Source organism: Protopterus annectens, chromosome 12.part0, assembly GCF_019279795.1.
Source record: "Protopterus annectens isolate FY-2018-M chromosome 12.part0, PAN1.0, whole genome shotgun sequence".
Taxonomy (NCBI): domain Eukaryota; kingdom Metazoa; phylum Chordata; order Ceratodontiformes; family Protopteridae; genus Protopterus; species Protopterus annectens.
The window spans coordinates 111,503,355-111,519,930 of NC_056746.1; the positions used below are offsets into that span (position 1 = coordinate 111,503,355).

At 41.0% G+C, this 16,576-nt stretch overlaps 1 protein-coding gene across 1 annotated transcript in view; it reads right to left on the bottom strand.

Annotated features, from left to right (window-relative positions):
- USP7 (ubiquitin specific peptidase 7) overlaps positions 1 to 16,328 on the bottom strand; it is a 3,814,244-nt gene extending 3,797,916 nt beyond the window's left edge. The window contains 1 exon segment of the mRNA XM_044088895.1: positions 15,316 to 16,328. Within this exon segment, the coding sequence (XP_043944830.1) occupies positions 15,316 to 15,394 (79 nt within the window). The 5' untranslated portion in view covers positions 15,395 to 16,328.
- Between the last annotated feature and the right edge of the window lie 248 nt (positions 16,329 to 16,576).

Consider the following 16,576-nt stretch of genomic DNA (forward strand, 5'->3'; position numbering starts at 1 on the left):
CGGACACCACCTGCAGTTACAACCTCAGTGTGGAAATAATCACCCCAATCCTGGTCCCAACAACTTGCCATCTTCCATCCATCTATGTATCAGAACCTTTGTACAATTACAATAAATGCACCCAGTATCTGTAATAAAAATCACTGAATTCCAAGCCTGGCTGTCTCATTATACCCCTGACATTGTGGCAGTAACAGAAACCTGGTTAAAACTTCATATAAGACAAGACGGTTGTCTCTTTCGACTTTTCCTGGTTAGGGGTTGCCACAGCAGAACTCCGGGCCACTAATGACTGGCAGTAGATTTTTACGCGCCGAGTTGCCAGCCCTGACGCACAACCTTCAACGAAGGTACGCCCATTCACACGTCTCCACTCAGAAGACGCTCTAGCTGAGAATCGAACCGGACAGCGTCTTACTGTGAGGCAACAACACTACCACAGTATATAAAAAAACAGTGAAAAGTGAAATTATCCCACCAGAGTAAAATATCCTGAGAAATGATGGCGTCTACAAAAAAAAAGGCAGGGGTGTACCAATAATTTATCATTAGTCCTTGGTACACCTTGTTTGCTGTAGCATAGACTAGATCCAGGCCTGCTGAATCTAGCTTTGTTTATATGCTTGTTGTTTGCTTGTTATTTCCCTGGAACGCTAATTCCACCTGATACGTGGCTTCTCAGCGCTTCTGTGGATCACTAGTGATATCTGCATTGCTTACTGTACTTATTTCCTTGTTTCACTTGAAAGAAAGTTACTGTTTGTCATTTTTGCATTTAAGTTACCTGTAACACATTGCACTTAAGTTACCTGGCACTTGCTCACTAAAGCAATTATATAAAAGTCAGCACTAAAAATTAAAAGCACTAAACCCTCACTCCCCACTGGCCCTTGTTTTCAATTATAAAGGAATTCCCAATATTATTCTAGCATGTCCAAAGGTCAGTTGTCAATCTCCTCTCCGGTCCAGCTGGTAATCTGGGAATCTTGAGGCAATGTTACAACTGCCTCATGTACACAGACAACCCTTTCCTCCCCCTAACAAATTCCAACACATGTGAGAGATGCAACCATATAGCCAAACTGGAGGCCAAGCTCTCTCAACTCAGTACTGGCATAACCAGTCAGGAGGAGAAGGATACCACACTCACTACAATTCCAGTCTCGCATAGACCTACCACGACAGCAAACCAAACACAATCACACAAAAACATACTCGGAGGCTCTAAATAAAGATCTGCCTAAGCAGCAGAGACCTCCAAAGTAGACACCCAAGCAACCGCTACCCCAAAACAAAACACGTGCAACACATCTCACAAAGCCAGTGTGCCGAACAGTCACAGCCCTTAAGACTAAACAACACACCTGATACACTTGTAATAGGTGACTATCATCAGGCACACTGACGTCCCGCTCACCAGGCTGAACAAGGAGAGGGTCACGGTGAGCAGCCTGTCAGGCACTAGGATCCGCCACATAACAGAAGCACTCAGGTCACTCCAAGGCAAGAACAAATATGACTCAGTCATCGTCCATGCTGGTGTGAATGACCTGAGACGTACCTCCCTGGACTACATGAAAAGAGACAGAGGAGCTCTCTGAGCATGTAGCCCAGGCCAGTATGACCCTGACCTTGAGTAGCATATTACCCTCACCAAGAATGATGCCACAATATGAAGACAAGATGATCAATTTCAACAATTGGCTTAAGTACTGATGTCATTCAAAGGGGATCCAATGCCTGTCAGCTTTGAATGATATGCTCGACAAGCCACGATGCTTCGCTAGGGACAGCTTGCACCTGTCACCCCTGGGCTTTCGGATATTGGCAAAGGCTCTTGCTACCCCCATAGTGCCTTTTTTAGGCAAGGCTCAAAAGACAAACCCACCTCCATAGGTATCACAAGGGATAAGAAACTAAGAGTATTGCTACTCAATGCCAGAAGTCTAAACCCTCAAGATGCACGCACTCGAAACTCTCCTTAGCATGGAGAACATAGATATCTGTGCAGTAACAGAAACCTGGTTCAGGGCTCCCGAGAGCACCCCAGCACTACCAGGTTATACCTCATACCATGCTTTTCGGCCCCAAAACTTGGACCAAACCACAAAAGGAGGGGGAGTATCAATATTCAAAGATACCCACACCTCCAGGTTGGTGGCAAAGCACGAAGCATCAGAGACACTCCATGTGCAACTAACAGTGGGTAAAACTGCCTTCCAGTTTATAGACTGCTACAGACCACCCTCCCAAACCCAGGAACCCCACTCGGCCTTCCTGAGAACACTGGAAAATATGAAGGTCTCTCCAAACACCATTATATTGGGCAACTTCAACTACCCAAACATAGACTGGGAGCATTACTCTAGCTCCAACACCCTAGCCCAAAGGTTCCTAGAATTTATAAACTGAAATGCTATGGAACAACTTGTTACCACTCCCACAAGAGGGGAAAACATACTGGACCTGATCATCACCAACATGGGGACTCTATGCTCCAGACCAGAAGTGTATCCCTCACTGGTAAGATCAGACCATAAACTAATCTCACTGGGTATTCACATCCCGACCCCACCCCCTGCCCAGAAAACCACAGTGAAAAACTTCTCTGAAGAAAATTTCACACTCCTCAAAACCGAGGTGGAATCCTTCAAAGCCCCCGGGCCTGTGGAAAATATGGCCCAGACCGCAGAATCCTTTATAAAACGCATTCTATGAACACCTTCAGGAATGCATGGATCATGCGATCCCAAATAAAACAAAGACCCAATCCTCCAAAGGCAGACGTCCTGTCTGGTGGACCCCAGCCATAAACAAACTATACAATAGAAGGAGGAAGCTACTAAATGAGAGAGCAAAATCCCAAAAAGGGAAGGCATCACTGATCAGTATTAGCAAAAAACTACGGGCACTCATAAAATTGTCTTAGGCCAGCTTCGAGAGAAAAACTGCACAGGACAGGATAATCAAAAGGCTTTCTTTAGTTATGTTAGGAACATGGGTGGTAATTCCAAGATATGCTCAGAATTAGTCCAAAATGACAAAAAATACACCGAACCCACAGACATTGCCAACATACTAGCTGACAGGTTCAGCACAAACTTCTCCCCCCCCCCATCAAAAGGGCAAATATCTATCCCAGCAGAGTGCTGCGCCCCTGACATCTCAGATGCTCAGGTAAGAGCCGCCCTCTCCAAAGCAAAAAACACAGCATCAATGGGACCAGACGGTGTCCTGGGCTGCGTCCTACATGAACTCCAAGAAGAGCTAAACCCAAACATAAAACTACTGTTCAATCTCAGCCTTACTACTGGATAATGTGCCCAAAGAGTGGCGTACAGCAACAGTGGTCCCTCTCCATAAAGGTGGTGCCTCAACGGATCCTGGAAACTATCGCCCCATAAGCCTGACTAGCTTGGTCTGCAAAGCTATGGAAAGGATCATCATGGACCTCATAAATAAAGATATTGGGGACCTACAGACACTGGATCCTACCCAGTTCGGCTTTAAGGGCAGATCCTGCCTCTTAAACCTGGTTGATTTCTTTGAAACAGTCACCAAGGCCACTGACGAGTGGAAGGTGGTCCACACAGCCTACCTGGACCTCGCAAAAGCCTTCGATACAATACCCCACTCGGGCATTATAGATAAGCTCACCAGCTTAAATATAAACCCCTATGTCACTAGATGGATTGCAAACTGGCTCAAGGACAGAACCCACATGGTTAGAATTGCTGGAGCCATGTCAGACTCCAAACCAGTTACAAGTGGTGTCCCACAAGGCTCAGTCCTGGGACCTCTCTTGTTTGGTATATATTTCTCGGAGGTACAGGCCAACACGGAAGGACTGTGGCTGACCAAGTTCGCAGATGACTGCAAACTGGGCGCCATAATAAACTCTCCAGCCGACACAAGCATCCTCCAAAAGGGCCTCATAGAAACAGACAACTGGTGCCAGAGCCATGGCCTCAAGCTAAATGCCAAAAAGTGTATAGTCTGGCCTCAAGCTAAATGCCAAAAAGTGTATAGTCATCCCGTTTGGCAAAAACAAAGTGCCCACAAATTACCACATAGGTGGTAATCCATTAAGTACATAAGTAATTAGGGACATGGGGACCCAAGTTGATAGCAATCTCTCACTTGACAACCACGTGGCCAAAGTGGTTAGAAAAACATTTTATATAGCCCACCTAATCATGAAGGGATTCGCATCTAGATCAGGGGAGGTCATTGTGCCTCTTTACTCGTCCCTCATCAGGCCCATAATTGAGTACAATGCCCCTTTTGGGATGTACCTTACCAGACACCTGCAGCAACTGGAAAGACCCCAAAAGTACCTCACCAAGACGATCAAAGTGCTCAAACAGATGCCATATGCTGCCCGGTTAAAGAAACTCCAGCTCTACTCAGTGGCATACCGCCTGTTCAGAGGCGATCTGTGCCTGGCGTATAAAACCATTTCCAACCCGGAATTAATGGACATGCTGCACCTCAGAAAATCCAAATCCCATCGAGCTATGCGCTCGAGAGACTTGAACCTCAGCACTGAAATAAATAAATAGGACATGCTGGAGGGACAGATTCATAACCCAGAGGCTCCCTTCACTCTGGAGTAAAATCCCAGTCCAGGTTAGGCAGAGTCCCTCATTGACTCTCTTAAAGAGGAATCTTGATGAGTGGATGGGAGATCGTAGGTTTACCTCGGGTATCACTTCTGTGTCACTGTTAGAGGCACAGTATACTAACCTCAAAAAAGGGCATAGCAAAATAAATTTAATATGGGTGGCGAAAGCCATTCTGGCTAGGCTTATAAATGCCCTAGGGCAGATAGCCTAGTATGAACCTTAATGACAGTGCGTTCAAGACGAGTCCCTACATTTGGTAACACTAATTAATACTCTCAACCCTGTACATTAATAATAGTAAACAATTATGTATTTGCTGAACTGTATATTCCCCCCCTGGCCAAAATATCCCTATCCTGGGCAAACCACAATATATCAAATGAAACTATCATTCTTGGTGACACAAATATTAATTGGCAAAAACTTAACTATTCGCCTGCAAATAGTACAAACCTGCACAGGTTTGCACAGCTCATCACAGGTCCTACACGCAACTCTAATGAGAGTCAACGTTAGACTGGGTTGTTGCATCTCCCCCACATAAATACACCAACACCAGAATCCTCCCCAATACCTTAAGCAACCACCTACCAGCCTTCAGCCATAAAACCTATATTCAAATACCAAAAACACACTCCTATAAAACATCCAGAGACCTTACCAACTTCAGCCAAAATATAATCATAAGTACAGTGGATATAAAAAAAAAAAGTATACACCCCTGTTAAAATACCAAGTTATATAAAAAATGAGACCACAATAAATCATTTCAAAACTTTTCCCACCTTTAACATGACCTATAACTAGTACAATTCAATTGAAAAACAAATCTGTTGGGATACAAATATAAAAAACGTACAATAAACTGGTTGCATACGTGTGCACACCCTTAACCCAATACTTTGTTGACGCACATTTTGCTTTAGGTACAGTTTTCAGTCTTCTTGGGTACATACCTGCCATCAATTAGAGAGACTGTAACTCCAAATAAAGTTCAGCTGTCCTAGTAGGATTTTTCTGACATTTACTCAGTTGCCTGCTACAGCAAAAGCCATGGTTCGCAGACAGCTTACAAAGCAAAGGGATCTCATTGTTGAAAGGTATAACGAGAAGGGTACAAAAAACATTTAATATGGGACAACACTGACATTGCAAAAAATTGGATGTCCCTCCAAAATTGATGAAAATACAAGAAGAGAACAGGTCAGGGAGGCTGCCAAGACACCCACAGCAACACTGAAGGAGCTGCAGGAATTTCTGGCAGTTACTGGTTGTGTACATGTGACAATCTCCCATATTCCCCATATGTCTGGGCTATGGGGTAGGGTTTCAAGAATAAAGCCTTCTCTCTCACAGAAAAACATCCAGACCAGGCTCTAAAAATTTGCAAAACAACACATCAAGTCTCCCAAAAGCATGCGGGAAAATGTGTTATGGTCTGACGAGACCAAGGTCAAACTTTTTGGCCACAATGTCAAAAGATATGTTTGGCCCAAAAACACTTTGCATCACCAAAAGAACACCATCTCCACTGTGAAGCATGGTGGTGGCAGTAACATGCTTTGGGGCTGCTTTTCTTTAGCTGGAACTGGGGTTTTAAGTCAAGATGGAGAGAATTATTAACAGTTCCAAATACCAGTCACTTTTGGCCCAAAACCTTCAGATGTCTGCTAGAAAGATAAAGAGGAATTTCACTTTTCTGCAGAACAGTGACCCCAAGCATATATCCGAATCAACAAAAGAATGGCTTCACCAGAAGAAAATTAAAGTTTCGGAATGCCCCAAACATAAATCCAATAGAAAATCTGTGGGATGACCTGAAGAGGGCTGTGCACAAGAGATGCCCTCGCAATATGACAGAGTGCTTTTTGCAAAGAAGAGTAAGCAAATATTGCCAAGTCAAGATGCCATGCTGATAGACTCCTACCCAAGAAGGCTGAATGCTGTAATTAAATCAAAAGGTGCTTCAAAGTATTAGTTTAAGGGTGTGCACAATTATGCAACCAGCTTATTGTACGTTTTTTTTATATATTTTCCCCCTAACAGATTTTTCAATTGAATTCTACAGGTTATAAGGTCACAAAGGTGGGAAAAGTTTTGAAATGATGAATTGGGGTCCCATTTTTTAGATCACAAAAAGCGTGACATTTTAACAAGGATGTGTAAACTTCTCATAGCCACTGTACCCTAAAAGCTCAGAATTGAACCCCAGTTAAAAAACACTACCTCTGGAACAGGCTGAAAATTACATCAATATAGTCTCTCTCTACACTTAGCCCCTATTTGCACCAAAAGAACAAACTCAGCCATGCCCCCTGCCTAGCAAAAACATACTAAAACTCTCCTCTCCAGAGACCAAGCCTGGAAAGAATGGCAGAAAAACAGGAACCCTCAAAATGAGCTCAACTACAAGCAACTTCTTAATCAAGCCAAAAAAATCAGTCATACAAGACAAGAAAAAACATTCAACGATTATCTTGCCAAAAATAAAAATAACCCCAAAATATTTTGGAAATTTGTTGCCATCATGCTTCATCCCAGAACCCAACACCCTCTCCTGACAAAGACCCACAACAAATTGCCCATATGTTTAACACAATCTATACCATGCTAAAAACTATCAATGAATCATCCCCTAAAACAAACCCAAACTGCAACAATCTAAAGTACCATACTAAATCACACAAGAAATCTCCTGCTCTTTTTTTCCATACTAGTGAAACCAATAACCCACTAACTCCTACATTCACCATAAAACCAGTACCCACATCCCTAGCTCATAAACTTAACAAAACTAAGATCTTGCTCCCGCTCTGCTGACAACTTCCCACTTGAACATCTAAAACTTGCAATAGGTGCAATAGCCTACCAGTCACTGTCCTAATTAACTGATCCATCTTAGAATCTACTGTCCCGCAACTCTGAAAAAAATCCATATTTACTACTTTACACAAAAGGTGACAGCACCAATGACCTTTCAAACCATCAATCTCTATACTTTTACCCCCCACCTACAATGTTAGAAAAATGTATACAAGTCCAACTCCTAAAGCATCCTTCTGATAAGGACCTCCTTGCTCCAACCCAATACGGACTTCATCCGGCGCACAGCACTACTACTGCCCTACTTTCATTCTCCAATACCGTTAACAAAGCTCTTGATACTGGTCTATTAACCACAGTAATCTTAGAGCTATCCAAGGCTTTTGAGATAGTATTGCATACTGAACTGTTGCAACTACATAAACTAGGATGCTCCCAAAACTCACTAACACGGTTTTCCAGTTACCTAAACAAAAAGAAACAACCAGATTATCTGGTTAACACAGGAGGTCCTCAAGGACCCATTCTGGGGTCTCTGCTTAATATTTTTTTTAATAGTCTTCACAAAACTACCCCAACAAAGTAAACTTGTCCAGTACGCTAATGATTCAAGTATAACTTCATCTAGTAACTTCCCCAGTCTCCTCACAATAACACAAAACACCTTTACTTCTATAGAAACCTGGCTAAATGACACAACTATTATTGAATCCCAAAAAAATCTAAACTCTTATTATTCTCTACTAAACCATCACCCTCAGGATTTTAAAATTTTCTCACTAAACAATACACAAATTCAACTTGTGAAGTCTGCTAAACTGCTGGACATCACTACTGATGACAAACTTACCTTTGAGCAACATATTCACAATACAAAAGCACTTCAAATTAGGCAAACTCTACAGACAATTTTTATGTGGCTAAGCCAACTAAAAATTAAACCTGCCACCACCCTTCTGATTCCATTCTATATGGCAGTCCCATACAAACCTTCATGCATCTTATAGCAATAAAATTTCTATTCATGCTATTATAAAAACAGCAAAATTTGCAACTGGGATGGCATACCGAGCTCACCATTGTCAAGCTATTTCAGAACTGAATTGATTTGAATTCCCCCATTACCTACATTATACTCAACTTACTCTTACCCACAAACTGATTTATAAACCTGCCCTGCACTTCTTTCTATACTGCAACTGTATAGCCCAACCGGGAATCTTCGATATAACCAATGCCTTTTAAGTATATCAACACCCAACAAAAAAAGAGCTGGACAAAGCCTACATTCCTTCTCCATTTCCAGACTATGGAATGCCCTACCTTCCACAATCACTCAATTAGACTCATTAAAAACTTTCAAATCTGTATTAAAAGGTGACTACCTCAATAATCATATCTGTTCCTGGGTGCAAAAGTCTAAGCCACCATAAACACACAAATGTTAATTACCTCTCTAGATTTTCCTCTACCTGGTACTGCCTCTCTCCCTTTTTCTAAGAACCTTATATCAAGTAACTCTTTCTACCTCTCTTGCTAATGCCCTAGGTATCATCTAGAACTATGTATTTAACTACCGTTTATGTATAGCAGTTTATAATCTGTTTTATACTTGTTCAAAAATTAATGTATGTAAAACTTGCATTGTAATAATAGCTACAACCAAAGTGTATACTTGTTTTACATTTTAATATTCTCTACATAAAAATATATTTTTTGCAGAGCTTTTTTCTCCCCGGGTCTCCACTGAAAATGGGTTTGTCACCCAATGGACTTTCTCAGTCAACAAATGACTAAGTTTTGTCTACCCATAAAATAATTTAATTATGGAGCTTTTATTCCAAAGCCTACAATGAAAATGGGGTTAATGACCACTCAGACTTTCCCAGTGAACAAACGTCAAAAATATAAAACCACTGCAGTGCTGTTTCACACATTTTATTTACTGAAATACAATATCAAGACTTACATGCATTCAGAAACGGCTGTCTGCTTTCACTAAGCGATACAATACCATTCAATGTGCAGTACAAGTCTGCTTATAAGTGTGGTGCTGTCACTTGAGGTTAAGGTCAAATGCAGGCCAAAAGGTTCATTTGAAGCTGAAACTACAACCTTTGCAAAACAGTAGGCTAGACTAGAGAAGCAGATCTTTCGGTCTTCTCTACGGTAATAGACAAGAACCATCAGAAACACTAATGGCACTGTGACTCTGTTTAAAACAAAACCACTGAAGGTAGCAAAAACAAAATACTTAGCTTGTTAATTTAGTCAAATAAGCAAATATTTATTTCAGTATAAATTTGCGGTAGTGCAACTGTTTCTTTAATATGCAGCTGCTTCTTTGCCTTCAAATACAACAGAATTAAACCATTACGTTTACAGAATTAAGCCATTACATAACTAATACAAGCCTAAAAATATCAAACTGTTTTGAATACAGATAGCTTATATACAGAAAACGCAACTTCGGCCAGCCAACGTTTGAAAAAGTCCTTGGGAAAATGAAAAATAGTAAAAAGAGATGAAGCGTAACAAATTTTCAATTCTATCATTTAACAGAAGTATAACAGAAGCAACAGAATCACCAACCACATACACATACTTGTACCAACTAATCCCCCTTCTCCTGTACCACTAATTAGCTGCCAGCTCTACTATTAGCTGTCAACAGGTTATCAGTATTTCATTACCATTTCATATCCTTTAACTAGCAGATGATTGCAGTATGATGTTTACTCTTTTCTCTATGTGAGAAATGAATACTACTAGGCAAATGTCTTGCACCTTGTATTACTATACTCTGACATGTGTCATTACCTGTCAGACTGTCTTCGCTATAAATACACTTTTTCCCCTATGAAATGCTAGATTGTACTGTTATATTATGTGAAATTTTGCTTGTCTGAATATATGGAGCATGCCTTGTGATATTACACTGACATATAGGTCATTTCTCCTGCTGAACTCTCTCTTTACTACAATTACATTGTTTCTTTTTTCATCCGATATGCTAGCTTGTACTCTGATATTATGTAAATCTCATATGTCTGAATATGTGGAGCTTTTCTCCCCTGGCCTCTGCTGAAAATGGGCATGTGCCCAGTCGGACTTTCCCGGTCACCAAATGTAAAATAAATAGAGTCTCAGCATAAGGAAGACTTTGGGACAACGACAGGAAAGTAACAATGGATGAAATATGATAGAGAAAACAGATTAAAGGGTTGAGGGACTAAAGCAGCTACTTTGTGGTTATGACAGAGATTCATGCATCCCCCCCAAAAGGGGTATTCATCCCACTTTCAGAGACTACACGATCAATAAGTTGAAAAATCAAATATTGCGAGCACTTACTCTGGCATCACAAGATCGACAAAATTGACAAGTTACTTGCTTGCTTTTTCCTGGTGTACAGCTAATGAGTACACAACACTATCAAAGTTCAAATGCATGACACTTGGCTGTGTTCTTTACAAGAATGGACCTCAAACCAATACACACAATGGCTGAGTAAACTTGGGTGCAAAATAACTACAAACAAGCAAAAAACTAGAACTCCTCTCCAAGTAACCAAAGGCAATACTGTCATTTTAAAAGAAATTCCACTGAACAGACAACACACACACCATGCTGAAACCAGAAGGTACAGGAGCACTTCACTTTGCTCTCAGCACACAAAAATCAACTTAGAACAGAACACGCTTGTCACTAAGGAACCAACAAGGAATGACTAGCCTAAGAAATGCTCTTTACTTCGACAAAGAGAACCATATTAATACTGACGGTTTAATGCGGAAAGCAATACAGCAAGGGTTAAGGTAAGTCACTTAAAGCATCAATTAATTCAGAGAAAAATACACCAATGCAGACTTCTGCATTACTTCCTACACTGCTGCTGCCATCAATGGAAACAAAAAGATGGCAGCTGGCACGAAAGAAGACAGTCTACCAAAGATTGTTCCATCTATTCTAGAAGATTACACTGACAACTTAAGACATTACATCTTGGGGGGGCACCATAACACAGAACCAGCAAATACTGTCAGTGTACTACTGATCTACAATACCCAAATGTAGACTAAAATGGAGAGAAAAAATGTCCCTTTAAATACACAGCATGAAGCAATTCCTAAACACATTAGCTACATTAGTTATGACAAAATAAAGTATGACACCACGCCAAGGCTTTAAACCATTATACAGGGGGAAAGAAGAAATAACTGACTGCATAAAGTAGAAATCCTTCATTACAAATCCACCCAACATGCCCACATTATGCAACATTCAAACTTTAGAGTCTCTATCATCCAGTGTTTTAAGCAATGACTAAGTACACCCACAACAAACCACTCTGTTCTTAGCATGAACTAGGTACCCCAAACCAATACGCAACATTAATGAGCATCCCCCCCTCCCAAATTCTAGGTTGCAGCTGCAATAAGTGTTACAGAAAACACACTGAAGAAAAAGTGAGCAAAGTTAAGATCCACAATGTTGCACTGAGGTAAGAGCAACAACCCCTCGTCCCATACACACTCTAGTCACCATGGCAAACACTACTTCCACGTTTGGGCTACTAACAGCCTAACAATTTAATGGACTAGCAAAGATCACATAAGACATTACTCTGCAGAAAACAGACCAGTTTGTACAACTCTCTCAAATAGAAGCACCACCATGAAACTTCTTGAGAATGTACTAGACTACACTTCACCTCTACAAAGCTATGTCTTTAAATCTTCCTTCCAAGCTATGTCTTTAAATCTTCCTTCCAAGCAGCCGTGATCTATCTCCAACATCAGTGGCCTAGACAGTTTATCAGAGACCAACCATAAACACTAAAGTATTACATACTAAAAGTAAAATGTACAGTCTTCCGCAGCTACAGCACAGGAAGATGGACTTTCAGATCATTCTACGTGGGCCTTAGACATAGTCAAGGAACAAAAAACAAGAGTCAGACTGAAAAATCGACAAAGATGACCACTCAAATTATAACATTACCACAATAAGGCATAAAATTAAACTTACTTCCTTATTAACTAGGTAAGTGGTCTGGCCCAAGACAGGGACAATTACAGTTACAATTACATATGCACATGCAATTGGAAACGTATATCCCAATCTTCCCTGTATAATCCTGAAAAACAGAATAATCAAGTGAGGGCATAACTGCAAAATAAGGTGAAGTAAGGTACAGCAGCTACAGTAATCAGATGCCAACATACTAAATCCAATACACTTGTCATTAAATCCCACAAGTTCCATCCATTCATTATTTCTAAGCAAAGTTAAAGTAATCAAGAGTGTAAAAACCAAGTACCGTCTACTATACGCCTATAAACACTGACATCTCAATTTAAAGAAAATGAAAAGCCGTTTAACTGGCTAAAGCAAAGAAAAATCCAGGGAAAACAGATGAGAAGCCAAAACATAATAAATAAATAATACCCACTATAGGGTGGTGGTAGGGGAAAGTAAGAAACACAGAAAACCAAGCATAACACAAACAGTGGAATCAACAATTCTGCTTTGATCTTAAATAAATGACTAGCTGGAGCCATAAAACCAACTACATCCAAGGTTTCTGAAAGCAACACCAATCCAAAGAAAACTCCACACCACTCAAAAAATATTATATTACTTTTTTTTTTTTATGATACTGAAGGTCTAATTTACAAATGCAAACTTAAATGGTAAAACAGTACTAGGGACTAAAGATATCATAATACTCTGCCTGTGTGCATTTTTCCCTTTTTACATACTTATGGCTTTTTCTCTCTCATTTCACATGCCAAGTTCAGCACAGTCATCTCGTACATTAAAATATGTAACCTATGCCTATTGGTATCCGAAATAAATTCTTTATACAAAGACAAACGCATCATGACAGCTAAATGGCCTACGGCTGGAATAGTCACACCCAGTAACAAGTGTCTTTGTACCCCCAATGACCAGCATTCCTTCAGTGCTATTACAGCCTCATGCTGAATATCACTTCTTGTTAACATCAATATTGCTAAACTGAGTAGTCATAAAGCAACACCTACAAACTGTGGAATACTTGGGATATGTATATGTAGCTCGAGGTTCTCGTTACACCCATAATCTCTGTAGCATTTAAAACTGAAAAGTCATCAGACCTGTGCGCCAAGGTCAGAATCCCCTTATACTGCCCCAGAACATCACAATCAACTAACCACAAAACAAACCCTGATTGCAACAACAGATTTCAAGCAAAGAGAAAATAAAAAATAAAAAGACCCATTATCTCCCTCTGTTGTCAAATGTATACTTTCACACTGTGCAAATCAATTAACTATACAGTGTTGACATACCCATTCCAGAAGCAAGCAGCTGTGGCTTAAGCTTACATTATAAACAGTATATGTCCATCCACAACCCGCCCAAAAGGGGTTTGTGTGAAGTGATGCATTATTAGGAATACAGGCTCAAACTATTTTTCAGGAAATCTATTAATGCACTTTATGGTTAATATGTCTCAGGAATGAGTTACTCCAAATTCCTCAACATTTCTATTTTCTTCTTGCTGTATATAATCATTAAAAATTATATATTCCAAATAAAATGAGTTCTCAAAATGTACTTCACCTTTGGAAGCAACTTGGGAAGTGTGAAATAAGAATAATCAGTGACAACTACATCAATCACCTCCTGCGTGTCTGCCATCTCAGCAGAAGCGCACAAAACAAAACTAAATCAATGGATACAGTAATGGTTAAGTATTGTTCTCTCTGGGAAGTTACTGCCTCTTTCAAACTTGACAGTTTAGACTAACCGCTTTCAAACAACTCCACATTTATCATCACACTGATGGTGTTTTAAAACAAAAAAATAAAGTATATACTAGACTGTTCCTACACCACCCACTACTTTCTCGTTAAAAAATAAAAACAGGAAAAACTAATGCGCACAGTTCTATCCACACAGCTTAAAAAACTAAAACTTCTTAAATTGTAATAATTGAATATTTCTTAGCGGTACCAGTAGATACTCCCAACAGAGGTACTCAAAATGTCAAAAGTGTGGCCACAAACCCTAGAAGAGCACAAGAATATTGCAGCCCAATTCATATCACAAGTAACCCAGGTAATGAAGCTCACCTCCCAACAGAATGACAAGCAACACTGAGCATACGTTAAAGAAGGCCTTCCAGGAGGCAAATTCCCCAGCTTCAAAAGCAGCCCGGAATCACAAGTCTAACATCTCAGACTCAAACAGGCATGACTTGCAGGATCACAAGTTTCCACAATGGAAAACATCCAAAGTCACGAGAAATATGCAACACAAATTAAGAATAAAAACAAACTGTATTGTGTCAAGACCTATACAAAATAACTAATCTAAGTAGAAACATTTTTGCATAGATCCCTTAGTTCCGGTAAAGCTTACAAAAAGTAAACATATCGGCCTAATTATCAGGCCGTATATCATGACACTAAAGGAATAACCTATAGAAACAACTAGAATCAGATCTTCAACTGACAAACAAAACGTTCCAAGTTACTGTTACTAGAACCCTGAATGGCGTGCATTTAATAAAACAAAAACAGTCACGATTCACAAACGGCAATCTCAGCGACAAAAGTTGAGGTTGTCCAAGTAACCACGCTTGTATACCCACAATTAACTTCATGGGAACTTCACCATCCAGTTACATTTTGACATAACCATAACAAGCTACAAACCCTGAAGATGCATCTACCATCACCTCTACAAAGCTATCTTACTCAGGACTTCCCTACGAGCTGTCTTAGTCAAGTTAATCGTGGTTTTCCAATACACTTCTCTAATGTGTTTGCATCACCTCTACACTCTTGACACACAGCAGAAATCAGCATCTTACCTTCCATCTCCATATCCTCTGGTTCACTCAGTTGCTGCTCCCCAGGTTTCGGATGTTGCTGCGGGTGGTGATGATTCATATCGAACTCACTATCCTGATCCGTATAGCTTTCTTGCAATCCTGTCTGGACTGGCTGGCCTTTAGGAGAATAAGTTGTAGAAAGCAGCTCTGGCTGGGCCTCTGGTAGAGGCTCGGCCTTTCCCAGTGGCGGCGACGGGAGGGCGAGGGTCACAGGTGGTGGAGGAAGGGAAACAGAGGCCGGCGGCAGGGAAACGCGCACGTATTTACTCGCTATTCGCCCAATCTCTGCGTCGGTTGTGGGAGGCGAGGGCTTCGCGGTTCCCCTTGCCGAACGGGGGAAAACTCGCCAACCTCCCACCGGAGAAGACAAAAAATTCAAATGGAGTAAAAATCGCTGGAACCGGGACGGCGGGCCCCGAACAGCAGCCCCTAACTCGCGGGCGCCGTCGGCTTCTTCCTCCGGCACCCCCACTGCTGAAACTGGCACTGCTCGCGTGCAGACCAGCTACACAGAAACTGCAGTGAGTGGGGAAAAACTGCCAAAAAGCACCAGAGAAAATTATTACGCTCTTCACAGACCCAATGCGGCCTGTTTAGTGTAGCCGCAAACCTAAACCCCAGCGCCCGCTTCCCTCTCTCAGTCTGGCGCTGTTTATGTGACCATAAACGGTTCTGGGTTGATTCGGGATGTAAGGCCTAATTACAATGTGGATACACACAACCTTGAAGTGTATAATAAAGCTATCTATCGGACCACGTTGTTAATCACTGACAGGAGTGAGCTTGCTGTTTAATTCTGTGTTTCGAGCCGTCTGATCTTTCACTCTCTCTCTCTCTCCCCCTAGTGTGACGCAACGCAGCGCTTTAAGATGGCGGCACATCCGCATCGCTATACACAGTACCGCCGCGTGAGAAACAAACCGGCTACTGACCTGGGTTGCGGAACCTTGAATTCAAGTTATCCTCACCACAACTAGTGAGTGCTGTTTTAACACTGACCGATTCTGAGGATACAAATGGAGCTAAAGAAGTTCATAAAATTATAACTTTACAAGAGCTACTGGGTCTTGATAACTGGGCTGTGATTTGTGAACCCCTTATCCAGTATGTATAATTGTGATTCATGGCTTAGCACCTAAGTGATCTACGGTAAAAGTGTTTAACCTGGGAGAGTAAACGTCTTTGGTCGTTACTCTCTTACACCAATTGTGTTATCGCAGCCCAGAATGTATAAGTTAAT